The sequence below is a fragment of the Nomia melanderi genome, chromosome 3 (assembly GCF_051020985.1).
Source record: "Nomia melanderi isolate GNS246 chromosome 3, iyNomMela1, whole genome shotgun sequence".
Classification (NCBI taxonomy): Eukaryota; Metazoa; Arthropoda; class Insecta; order Hymenoptera; family Halictidae; genus Nomia; species Nomia melanderi.
The window spans coordinates 16,347,827-16,360,904 of NC_135001.1; the positions used below are offsets into that span (position 1 = coordinate 16,347,827).

The following is a 13,078-nucleotide window of genomic DNA, read 5'->3' on the forward strand; positions in this document are numbered from 1 at the left end:
TATCCGGTAAAAGTACCGGACACTTTTTTGGAAATTGTATACGTGTATTGGAGTGAGAATGAAAGTGAACTAAATTCTATGTATACGCTACATTTAATTTCATTTCAATGGAAAATATTAAGGGAGCTGGAAAGAAATTTTTAGTCCTAATGGAAAACTATATTATTTCATGTCAATTTTGAAATATTCATAAAAGTCGCCCTAATATATTGTTCGTAATGTTTTAGGGAAGTTACTGTCGATGGAGAATGTGTAATTTGGCGCATTTCCATTAAATCAATTACAGAATCATTTTAAATTAAATATATCTCTACTATTTTCGGATTTTTCATTTTTGTCTCAAAGATAAAACTAATTATAATTTAAATCGAGCAAAATGTGATAAATTTCTTATTACTAGATCAAGTTTAAAATACTGATTCTTTTAAGAAAAATGACTGTTCCAAAATTAAAGCAGAGATACTTTGCACAGCGGTACTGTTATGTTAATAATTAACTATAGAATTATATTGTAAGTTCTATTATAAGGATGTTTATGCCGTTGTGTCAAACACGAATTCAAGAATTACAATGAAAAATTAAAGTGTACGAAGTTTAATATCGTTCTTAATTCAATTATAACGTATTAATTTATGTAAAACAATCTCAATGGAAATTGAAATTGCTTGAATCAAAAAATTTGAATTTCAAATTTTATAAGTTACACTAACATAGATGAAATTTATATTTCTTTGAACATTGCACGTTTAAAACAGATCTACTGGCAATGAAATAAATTAGGAGAATTAGAAAATTCCCTTTTTTGCTTTTGGAAAAGAAATTTAACTTATCTTCTACAATATTATCATTAGACTGTGGCCTTTACACATTTATAACATTTCCGATCTTCCATAACTCGATATAGGAAAATGTGTCTCCAAGTTTAATGAGATTTCCAACCTCCTTGAAATATGGCGGAACACCTCCTAGGATACAGAATTTTTTCATTCGATTTTACTTTCTACAAATTAGTCCATATAGCTGTACAGTGAGTAAAACTAACAATATATCCAGAAGATTTTATAAAACTTTAATTAAGTCGTTCTATCAACATTTAGAAACTGTTTAAACAGCTACGTTTATTCTGGAAACGGTAAGGTACAAATTAAATACCTTTTTACTTCCTACAGTTAATTTATATTTGACAAATAAAACTTTTAGGTCACAGTTCTTACATATTAAAGTAATTAAAAGTACACGAATATATTTGTGCGTAAATTATTTTAATCTTAATCGTATAGCAAAAACAACCTATAAACAAAATCTTACGAATATTAATTAAGCTGTGCTATTTTAAATAATACTTATGGTACATCCATATAAAGGTGCACAGTTTAATCAGAAACTCAATAATTCGAATTCTTCGATTGTACTTTATAATATACATACAATCGATTTTTACAAAGATATTTAAAAAAATATCTCCTTTCATCTTGCCCGTTAGTCGCCCGATTATCGCTAAAATGTAATCCCTACAAAAATTCTAACAATAAATTATTTCCAGTTTCTGCAGGCATTCATTATAGTATTCAAGCGAAGCTGTTTATTTTCAAGATCATTTCGAATATTCAACGCTTTGAAAATATCAATAATTGCAAAACAAAAAAACCGGAACTAGTCACTTTGACTGGTACGGTAGTTCTAGTGTAAAATCGAATAATCGAGGTTCGATTGTATTTAGTAAAACCGTGTGCCGGTGATTCTACTTCAACGCAAAGTATACCGAAAGAAATTTCCCGACCGTTTATAAATATCGATGTATACCGGTACGCTTTCTATTCGAGTTGAACGCGGGGTATACGAGTTGGAGAATAGGGGGTCTGGTTTTAGGATTGATGAGCCAAGCGAAGCAGCTGAACCGTGTGGCGAGCTACATTACCACGGCGTTATGCGCCGGCACATTCACGTGTGCTGCTGCATTAATTGATGTACGTCTCTGCATCAACATCGGCGCGTCTTCTCGTGAGAACCTGTCATGTGTTCTGTTCAACGTTTCCGATACAATCGCGTACCGCACGTGTACCACAGGCAACCGCCAACGCGAAGGAAGGCCCGATCGATAGGAAGACATGTTTACGTGAAATAATTTATTTCCTGTAGCGAACGGAACGCACGTTTCAAGCCAATATCACTCTTTACGTGGCACTCGACAAATCGAATGGATGAATTCGATTTGGTAATTGTCGAGTGCTTTATTGTTGTATGCAACGCTTCGATATTTAGCAAGGTGCTTATTACTTTGAATGTAGCAGACGAAGAAACAATTACTGAATACGTTATTATAGATATTGTAATTAGTTTGCTTTTCGTTTTATCTTTTGTGCGTATTGTACATTTATAGTAAGGAAGTCTTTTTTCTAAGATATTGACATTAGGTAGATTTTTACGATCGTTTTCCTTTGTATTTCGTAATGCATAAATTCATTGTTTTAAAATACATTATTGTATTTGTTTAATATAATAATCTTTGCATTTTTTTTAAGTATTAAACGATTACGTTTGTTGTATGCTGATAAATTAAATATGTACCTAAGCTAGAAAATAACAGTCCTTTGTTATTTTATAATGTACAAAGAAAGTTTGTAATAACAAAGTTTGAAGCTTGTGAATCATGTGATCTTTTAGTGTCAGTGTAAATACATGTTTGGTTTCAAATGAAAATTACTTCGTCTTATGTAGAAAAGTTGTATTCAGGACACTTCTCGAAAATATGGAGAATCAAGGAAGTAACTAAGAAGGTGAATATGTAAATGATATAGCGGATGTATCGAATAGTGCATAGGCACGAAAAGAGGGTATCACAATTGCTCGCAGCATTGGTATCCTATCGTCGGCGCAATGCATAAAAATTATTCTGATAAGGGACGAGAAAATTTCCCTCATGTTTAATATATGGCACTCCGAGTATATTGATCACTGAAAATTACCATAGGCGAAATCTACGCTATATCAGCAAATAATACCACTCAATATAATCTTCCTCCAAATTTCAATAAGAAGAATTTGCAATGCTTATTAGAATATAAATATAGAAATTAATCACAAAATTATTAGTACGAACAAATTACAAAGTTTAATTGGGTAAATGCATTTTACAAAAATAATTTCAACGTTCTGCTTTTAGAGACAAATAGAAACATTAAAAAAGATATCCATTTGCTATAGAGTTCTTTCCTACTGGTGAATTTGGAAAAAGTCCATTTCCGGTTAAGTACAAAGCCAGAGGTATACCTCTCTTCATAAAACATTCCCACTACTTCCTCTATTGGAAATCTAGCAAAAGAAAACAAAAGTACCTCGACAGATCGATATCCTAACAGAAATATCGAGAAATTGTGTTCCACGCACGATAAAAGCAATTTTATTTATATTAAAATTACAAAATGTTGAAAAAAATGATTAAAAAATTGATTAATCTTCATGTGACACAATTATATAGTAAAACATTCTTTCTGTGGGAAGATATAATCAGAATGAGAAAAGCAGCTTCAGATAAATTGCGCTATGAAAGTAATAAATTGCTGTTTGTTGATCTGTATGCTGATGTATTAATTTTGTCTGTACGGTTAGGACGATGGTTCGAATCCATTTGAGTTCGTTTTCGAAAACTTCGTTTTACTTTTTAAATTATACTACAAATTTTCAGTTGGCGGTTGTTCCTATTCGATGTTAAGAACAGTCCTATAATGTATCCATTCGTGATGAAAATTTTAAATTGAGTTCGACAAATCTAAATGTTATTTACCTTCTCCGAACATAAATTGAAGTAAAGAGTAAACGTAGACACCGAATAACTATTATTATAACAATGCACATAGTGTGTACTAGCAAATGTTATGGGACTACTTGATATGTAACGTCAAAAATTAAAAATTATATATCTTACAAATACATGAAATAAAATAATTGAGGACTATATATCTTCACATTTTACTAATATGTAATTCACGTTTACAAAAAATGGAAATTATTCCTTTAACCGATGTATTGGTCTCAGACTTCTGGCCAACAGTGTATATCTCGCGCACACAACGTTCTATAAAGTAAAGTATTCCGACTGAGAAAGCTAACAACTATTAACCCCTTGCCATATGATTTCTATCTGAACTGTGATCGATGTAACCGCGTTATTATTAATAATTTATCGAAAATAAGAGAAAATTCCAGTCTTACTCAATGCCACATGTGCTCTAAGGTATAATCATTGATAACAGAGGAATAATATGTAATTTTCATTCGAACGAATTTAATAACATTTATGCCTGTTAACTTCTATTTGAAATCTTCACCGCAGACACGATATCGCAGGGGTTAAGGATAAAGCATTCTTATTGAGCCCAGTTATAAAAGAAATCATAGAACAAAGGGTTGACTCCTTGTCTTACAATAATTCATCAAACTCACAGTGCAGATTTTAAACAGACTCGAACAAGCATGAATGTTACTCGTTTCTTTTACATTCATATTCAATATTATTCTTCTATTATCAATTATTATACTTTGAAGTCAAGATTGATATATTGTATACTATCAGTTTATTCTTCTTCTTAATAAATTATCAGTGACAAAATAGTTGTACCGATCATGGTTGGGAAATAAACCGTAGGGCAAGGGGTTCATACACAGCCGGCACAAGTGGCGCGTTAAGGGTTAAAACAGACGTATCAATCCAACGTGTATCTTATGTTTCCTGATTTCTACTGCGATCGGTTGCATTATCTTCTCCCGTGATAAAGATTCGCGTGATTCATGAAGCATGTTCGAGGCAGGCCTCAACATAGACACGCCTGCTATTGAGCAGCTGCGTTTCTTTGCGTGCGTCCGCGCGTACGCGTGCTCAATGCTCTCTCTTTCTCTTTCTCTCTCTCTTGCTCTCTTTGCTACACGTACGTGCACACGTGCGGTGTGTCTATCGTATGCAAAGATGGTGGCCGTGTTGGTTAGAGGGGTGGGGGGAAGGAGATGCTATTGTAAACGTTCCGCGTACAGGCTGTACGACATATGGATACACATAACGCAACGGTAGCACACATGCCCCCAGAAATAACCGCGCGTAAACAGACGCACGAAAATCTTTTACGAGTTCGATGCGTGTGCGGGAGCTAGCTGTCGACCGATATAAAGGGGGACCGTGCATGAAAATCCGAGGTGCTCGTAAACTCCCTGGATCCATGCATTTTCGCGGCCGCCTATTGCGACGTCTATACAGAAGGAGCAGCGGCTTCGCTTTTTTACGAGCCTAGTATGCATTTCCTGTGCTAGTCATACATCGCCTTCGAACAGGTTCGTGACTCGAATCCAGCTACACGTAAGAAAACACCGACGATACGGAAAATACTTCGTTACAATTCAATAACGCGCATTTCCTTTTTTGGCTCCGATGCGGCGACAATATAGTTTTTACTATCTTACGGGTTTAATCAGGAATTATTGTGACTGTTGACCGATATCGGTGCTATATTGGCGTTATCTCATTGGTTTCGAATGACTTTTTAAACGAAGCAGTGAATTCTATGCATTTATTTTAATAATTTGTTTGTACTTATACGATGAATTTATATGATTAGTGCGAGTCATTTTGTGTTCACTTGTCTGACGTGTGTTTCTTGGTATTATGCGTCAGAGATTACTTTGTCATCCATGGATCCAACATTTTAACAAACATTAACCAGTTAACTGCGTTCGACTAGAATACACGTCGTCTTAAAATCAAAATGATACTAATTCATTTAACGATCAATTGTTTAGTTTCCCAGATAAACATTCTTCTTCGTTTTGCTTTAGCTTTTCGTTGGAATATTTTGTAGGTGCATTTGACCTGCGTTCGACGAGTGTACACATCATTATTTGATTTCATTGCGAGCATTATCAGAGATTTTTGAAATTACATTCCACAGTTAACAGGTTAATCGTGCGAAACGAATATACATAGACGATCAATACAAATATTTCGAATAAAGAATAATTATTCGAATGAAATTTTAATAAATATGTCTATCTTCTATTTTTTATTCAAGTAGGACCAATGCTGTCTCGTAGATAGAGTTTCGAAGATATAGACTTGACATACACTAGTGGTGATATCTTCTGTTTAGCTCACTCCAAATTCATTCTACATAGCTATCAGGAGCAGGTTGGACAGTTTCGTGATCATCAAACGCACTCTCAATCTCATTTTCCGAAAAACAGGTTATATTCGTTAAACTAATTTTAAAAAACATAAGTATACACAATATTGCTAAAAAAATATTTCAAGTACTACAGTCGTAATTTAATGAAAAGGAGAAAACGGGAGGCAATGAGTGCTATGAATTTGTAGTTATTCTTTTATCATCGATACTTAATTGTGCGGTCTGTTACGAAGAATATAAAATCTTAAGTATCCATCTGTTTATTATCCACCAAATAAGCTAGACTCATTATTTGTTAAACAAACGGTAACATCTTTCTAGACTAATATTTTTCCTATTAATATACAGTGGATGTCGTCTAAAGTTATAGGCCTTCAAATTTGAATATTTTAGTTCATACGTTGCTCTTATTGTGTGGCTGATTGTAAAATAATTTGTAAACAATTACACCTGCGTAATTGTAACTCTTCGTTACTAGTATATACAAACTTTTAATTTCGATTTGTAAAAGATAAATTAAGCATATTCAGAAACGTACGAAAATCGTCAGTTACTAAAAATCATAAAAAATGTAGCTGTAGTGATAATAACTTGGACGTTCTACATTGTTCTTTAATTAGCTTATGTGTATTAGATAGTTGTAAGCGTTAGTTGATTACCATTAAAGTGGATACATTAAACTGGAGCAACTAGTATAATAGATTATTAATATTTTATCACAATAAAAATCGTAGAAGTTATAATGAAATTATAGAAATGGCTACTACAAGTAGACTGATAAAGTAAAGGCATATTTGTGTAAAATGTTGAGAGTGACAGAAGATTATCGAAAGAAATCAATTACTCTAGACAAATAGCTCGAAGTGATACATGCATTAATAAATAAAATCGAAAAAAGTGAATCAGATTTTTCAACAAATATGTAAATAAACATTTTATATATTGAAAACATTTTATGTTTTTCGAAAATAGCATTGAAGAACTTATTGAAATGAATGTTAAAAGCTTCCAATTGATCCATAAGTTTGAAGGAGAATTAAAAGAGGCGTGGAGTGTGTTTCGGCAGATGTTTCGGCACCGGAAATAAAGTGTTTATAGATAAGAAAATAGATAATCAAAATTTATATAAATATATTGAAGAATAATGTGAAAGTAATTTTCAGCAACTTTAAGTTTGTTATTATATAACTATCCACATTAGCACACTCGCAAAACATCAAAATATATGTATAATACTACATACGTGTAAGAATGAATTGAAAGAATGGTTAGACTACGCAATATTATAAATAAACAAGGATTAGGAAGTAAATTACAAACAGAATGGAACAACAATTGCACATTATTTAAAAAAAATTTCGTTAAATCCATCTCTTGTTTCATAAAAGTTAAAAACAGTCACAATGTCCACACAAGCTGTTAAAATACCAAATAAGTTCTCCTTTTCTATTGATAGTCGTCTATAATTAGATACATACGACTTCTAACGACTGACACTTTCTATGCCTTACTTCCAAATACATTCAACTTACTTTTTAAAAATAGAACCTCCAGTTTAAACTTCTACATGGAACAAAACTACATTTACGTATTTCCGTGTAAATCTGTTTAACCAAAACTGCACAGTAAAAGCAATCCGTAAACAAAACTCTCACGAGAATCGGGGCATACAACAATTTTACATGATCTTCACTGTAACATCACCAACGCGATGCATCGATCAGGCGCATCTTCGATCTACCGCAAACCGTTTACAAGCACTGAAAGAACATTGTCGTCGATCAAAACTTGGTTCCGGCGAATGCTCGCCTGTCAAAACAGCGCCGACATCCCGCGTGAAACTCCCGCTTCCCCGAGATCCGATCATCGGTTTCGTCAACGTTTCGCACTCACCATTTGCAAGTCGTTTCGACGCGACGATACAACTTCCGCTATATGAACCATTGGTGACAGTTTCGGTGCGCACGTTCCCGCGTTGCCGCTCTTGAGAAAAAGAAAAGCCGCGGGCTGTCCTTCTCCAGCAGCTCGCGGAATCACAGGGGAACGGAACGGAATAAACAAGAAGACCGATACAACCGAACACAGTCGCGTGCCCCGATGCGATCACGACGGCGCAGGACGGGCACGAGAGCGCGTTTAATTCGTCGCGCGGATGCGCGCCCGCCGAGAATCACCGAAGCGTCGGTAGAACGGCACGTGTTTCCCGACCGTAACTTTTCCACTCCACCAAAAAGAAGCTCCACGCTTCCCCGTTGATTCTCCTTTCTTCTTTAGTTCGCCCCCTGAGTCTCTTCCTCTTCCCACGTTCCAGCCGTTACACGCTTCCGCCGATATTCGCGGGTTACGCGTTCCTGTGTAACGTTCACGAACTTCCGCGTGGGTGTACACGAAGAACTCGTGTGTGCTTGTACGCGTATCCGTGTGTACGTGTACACATATACGCGGCGCGCGTGTCGTACGCGGACGAACGTTGATCGGAGAAGAGAAAGAGGGAAAGAGCGAGCGCGCGCGCGTCACCGGGGTGCGAAAGAGACGAAAGGGACAGAGCTACAGATAAAACCCCGAACGCAGCTCGTTCGCGACTGATTCCCCAGGCCTACACGCACCCTCTAGTTTTCTCCCTTTCATCCCCCACTACCCATCCTACCGACCGTCATCCCCCTTCCTACATCTATATCCCCCCTCCTACTCCCTCCCATTCCCTCCCTATTACCCCTCTGCGACCCTGCCGGACCCTTTCTCCTTCCGATATCCCCTCCTCCCAACGCTGGAGTCTACGCACCCTCTGAAAGAAAGCCCACGCACCCTCGAAGCAGCCGATACACGTCCTTCTTGTTTTCTCTTTCCGTCGTATCGTTCTCCTCCTTTCCTCGTGCCGTTCTCCGTCTCGTTCGAACTGGAACGTTGTCCCTTCCCTCTTCGTCTCACTTTTGCTCCCGCTTGTCCCCCGTAATTCACCCTCTGCTTTCCTTCATAACCGAGTAGTCTCTCTCGATCCTCCGCTCGCCTTCGTGCCTTCGACCGCCGTCCCCTCGGTCTCATTCTCCTTCTCTCTCTCCCTCTTTCTTGCTCTGTCTCGTCTTATATATCGATGAAACCCCATAGCATTCGGCCAATCAAAGGAGCGCGCGAGTACCCGACGGCACCCCATGTTGGTGTCCCCGAGAAAGAAAGAAATCCGGGACACGGCCGGGCTCGCGGAGGCACTGGAAGGTACCAAGGGTTGGGATTTCATCCCTGGGAAAATGGTGCTGTATATATAGCTGCCCGCTCGGAAGTGTTTTGATCGCTTGCTCCTGTGATCGGTGCGCGGTGCGATCTCGATTAACCGAGTTACCGTTTTCTGGAATATGGATCGGTTAGAATCTTTGTTATTGACGGGTTCGGTAATGCGGATTTTTAGATTACGGCTGGAATTCTATGCCTTGCATAAAGAAAATGATATTAATCCTTTCGATATCGTTATTTACAGGTATGTTTAGGAACTCAATAACACGTTCTAGTTTTATTCTTTCAATAGTTTGTTTGGAAAATTTGTTGGATTCAATGGAATATTACAGTTGAGAAAATTGTCGTTGAAATAAAACGCTGATAGTGAACGCGTTATACTTCAAGATTTATATGACCAAATTTTGCAAACGTGCTTCGAAGAATTTCTTCTCAAGTTTTCGTTTGTTTGGACTGTTAGTCGTCCGAGTTAATCAGATAATCGAGATTCTACTCTACTTTGGATTTTTTAATGGCATGTACATGGATATTTTGATTCTCGAATAGTTAATTAAGAAGGAAACTGTACAAAAGATGGGAAGACAAGAATCACAATAGTTATAGTAAATTTATATAGACATTACTTTCATATTCTACGAATAGGTGGTAAAATTAACGTATAAAATGGAAAACATGTATGCGCTTGAAATTTTGTAGAAAAGATATTTATTATTCTTATGTAACCTTCTCGAAATATAATTCCCATAACCTCAGGAGTTCTTTTTAACAGCAAATGATGAAATTTAAGTATTCCAATTTCAACGTCGTACTTTAAGTAAAGAGAAATGATAAAGTCACCATCATTATAATAGAGTAGGTCGTAACGTTTTTTAGCTTCTTTTCTCATGTACATGCATCGGTGGTATTATTTGTTTTACCGAAATGAATTACATCGATGAAATGTATGAAATAGAAGAATTCTTTATTTTCTGTTTTGTTTGCATTTTTGTTGAAGAAAATTGACGCTTGAATTCTTATGAATTACTAGTTCCTTCGTTAAGATAATTATGTACATTCTCTTGTACATGTACATTCTACGGATTTAATACAATATTCCATACATAATTCAGTTTCTTTGGAAAAGAGAAAGTGACATAGACAAATTTTATTCTTTTTGGGTAAGTTTCTCGAAAAGTTAGTAAAATGATCATCTTTCTTAACACAAATATTTGTTCTTGCCCTGTTACGTGTAGCTGACATCAAGACGAGTTCATTGATTAAGCAGGAGTCCTCCAAGCGACCTTGAGCTTGAAACTGAACAAGAAGATACGACGCACACGGGTGCGCGCGCGTTTGTATCCTCGATGCGTGAAAGGGGACACCAAGCACAACTGTAATGGGAAAATGTGCCTCGTGGCTAAGGTTTTCCTTACAAAATTATGTGATACGATACCTATTAAGGAGTGAAACTTGAACCAAGGAACTTTCTTGTTCCTGTGATCTTGTTTTTGACTAACTTACATTTTTTTTTCTATTAGTCCACCAATTTTATATTAGTCTTTACGAATAGAAATATAGAAACCAAGATACAAATCTTCGTGTAATTTGAATTTGTATTATTATTCATGTTACGTTTAATTATTGAAGTTATTAAAGTGTATGCTCTGATTAATTATATTGTGCATTACAGGAAATGCTAAACGTAATTGAAAATGATGTTGATAGGATAATGTATGTGCATTTTATACTACTAAGCTTTAATGAAATATGTTAATTCTATAATGTATAATATTCAGTCCGATGAAAATGTCAATTGATATTAATGAAATAAAGCAAAATTTCAAAATACCATCAGGAAATATTAGCAGATGAACAGTTTCATGGAAAGCATAACTGGTTAAAGCAGTTACATAATAACACGCAAGTTCTGTAACAATATTGAGTCATATGTGGGTGAATAAATTTACCTCACATAATTTCGTCGTTCTAACAGATACCATATGTCGTAAACAATATGGAATACAAATTACGGGGAAAGCAACAAGAGTCATAACACGTTTATTAAAGCATTCTAAAGATATATATTTGAAATTCAAAAACATTGAAAACTTTATAGCCAAATTAATAAACATTCGTTGGGGATCGTAAAAGGCTACAAAATATATTCCTTTAACATCGTGATGTAGGAAAAAATAAATCGAAAAAATACCTACAAAACAATTTCTTCTTTTGAAGTTTTCTCTTCGAGAAAATCAGAATTAAACATTTGCGGAGTATGCTTGGCTAACTTTATTGAATGTAGACACTATGATAATAAAGAAGTGACTTTGAGCGAAGAAGTAAAAAATATACCTACGTTAAAATTGTGATGTTAAGAACACATCTTCCAGAAGATCGTGGTCCAATTCGATTTTTTTTTAAACTAGACTTTACGTAAAAGAATTTTTCTGTATAGTTTTATTTATATTTGCATGTAGAAAAATTTGTTTGGTAATATAATATACAATTTGGTATTTTCTTACAATAAAGTTAAATAAAATAAATCTTCTTCGAAGTAACTTTATATTACTAATTTGAATAGTTTATTTACAACAGAATCATACATTTTTAATCCTCAAATCCTTCACCTTCTCTTTTAATGCCCTTATTCCACCATTACAGCAAAAACGCAGAATCGCAAACAGAAAGAGAAACTTTTAGACATAAAATAAATTTGCAACGAGTTAGGTGTTATTTAAAACAAAATTTCTTCTACAGTTTCATATTTAAAGAAATAACATAAGGAAATTATTGTATAGGATGTTGAAATATTATTATGACATTAGTTTTATTCAAAATATACACTATAACTTAACATAAAAATGAACATTCGGCCTCATACTTTGACTGGTAGTACGGTGTACTATATTATATATACATTGAATTTTATAAACGATATTCGACAAATGATTGAGTCGACTTTGATCGAAGCAATTACACAAGTCTATATCATAATTGTCTATCTTCCAATCTCCGAGTTTCAAGATCCGAATCAAGGAACATCAAGATTTCCAAGGACAATAGAACGAGCAACGCAATAAACGTTCATAAACCAAGTATTAAATGAATGAATTAAGAAAAATCATTATTCCACATTCCAACTTACTTTTTCACATAGCGTCACGCCCTTCGCGGTTGAACCACCAGTTACACCCTCCACAATCGGTGGAAGCGTGACACCGTAGCGGAGGCATTCACATCACCGAGAGTCGTTAAAATTTCCGCGATTATCATAGGCATTCGGAAATACGTTGGCACTCGAACAGGTCCGCGCTAAGAGACAAACTGGAAATCAGAACGCGACCGGGGAAAGAGGGAAATATGAAGCACGTGAATGGAGAGGAAGAACGCGAAAGGACCTGCAGTTAACCTCTCGACTTCCTCCCTCTTTTCGACCAGGGATTTGTTGGTCCAGAAGGACCACTCGTATGTACATTCGCAAAACTCTCTACCGACCTCTTATCGCTACCCCTTTTCTCCGCCTGCACGGCATCTCCGCCTGCACGGTAGCTCGCATTTTTAAAGGGCGCACAAAAGCCACCGGAAATTGCTCCCGGCTCTTCCGACGTTACGAACGTCCTACGCCTGTCTTCCTCCTCCCGTTGCCTCTCCGTTTTCTTTCGTTCCTCGTTCAACTCGCCTTTCTTCTCTCCTGTTTCTAC

At 35.8% G+C, this 13,078-nt stretch overlaps 1 protein-coding gene across 14 annotated transcripts in view; it reads right to left on the reverse strand.

Annotated features, from left to right (window-relative positions):
• bru3 (CUGBP Elav-like family member bruno 3) overlaps positions 1 to 13,078 on the reverse strand; it is a 975,444-nt gene that overhangs the window by 145,256 nt on the left and 817,110 nt on the right. For 8 of the 14 annotated variants that reach the window (XM_031982251.2, XM_031982252.2, XM_076366030.1 and 5 more), the window contains exon 1: positions 8,064 to 8,759. The exons of 4 other annotated variants lie outside the window; for them this stretch is intronic. In XM_031982251.2, coding sequence (XP_031838111.1) covers positions 8,064 to 8,114 — 51 coding nt within the window. In that variant the 5' untranslated portion in view covers positions 8,115 to 8,759. Of the gene's footprint in view, positions 1 to 7,702; positions 7,920 to 8,063; positions 8,760 to 13,078 lie in introns of those variants that run through there. 2 more of the 14 variants (XM_031982257.2, XM_031982261.2) reach the window with 1 other exon arrangement.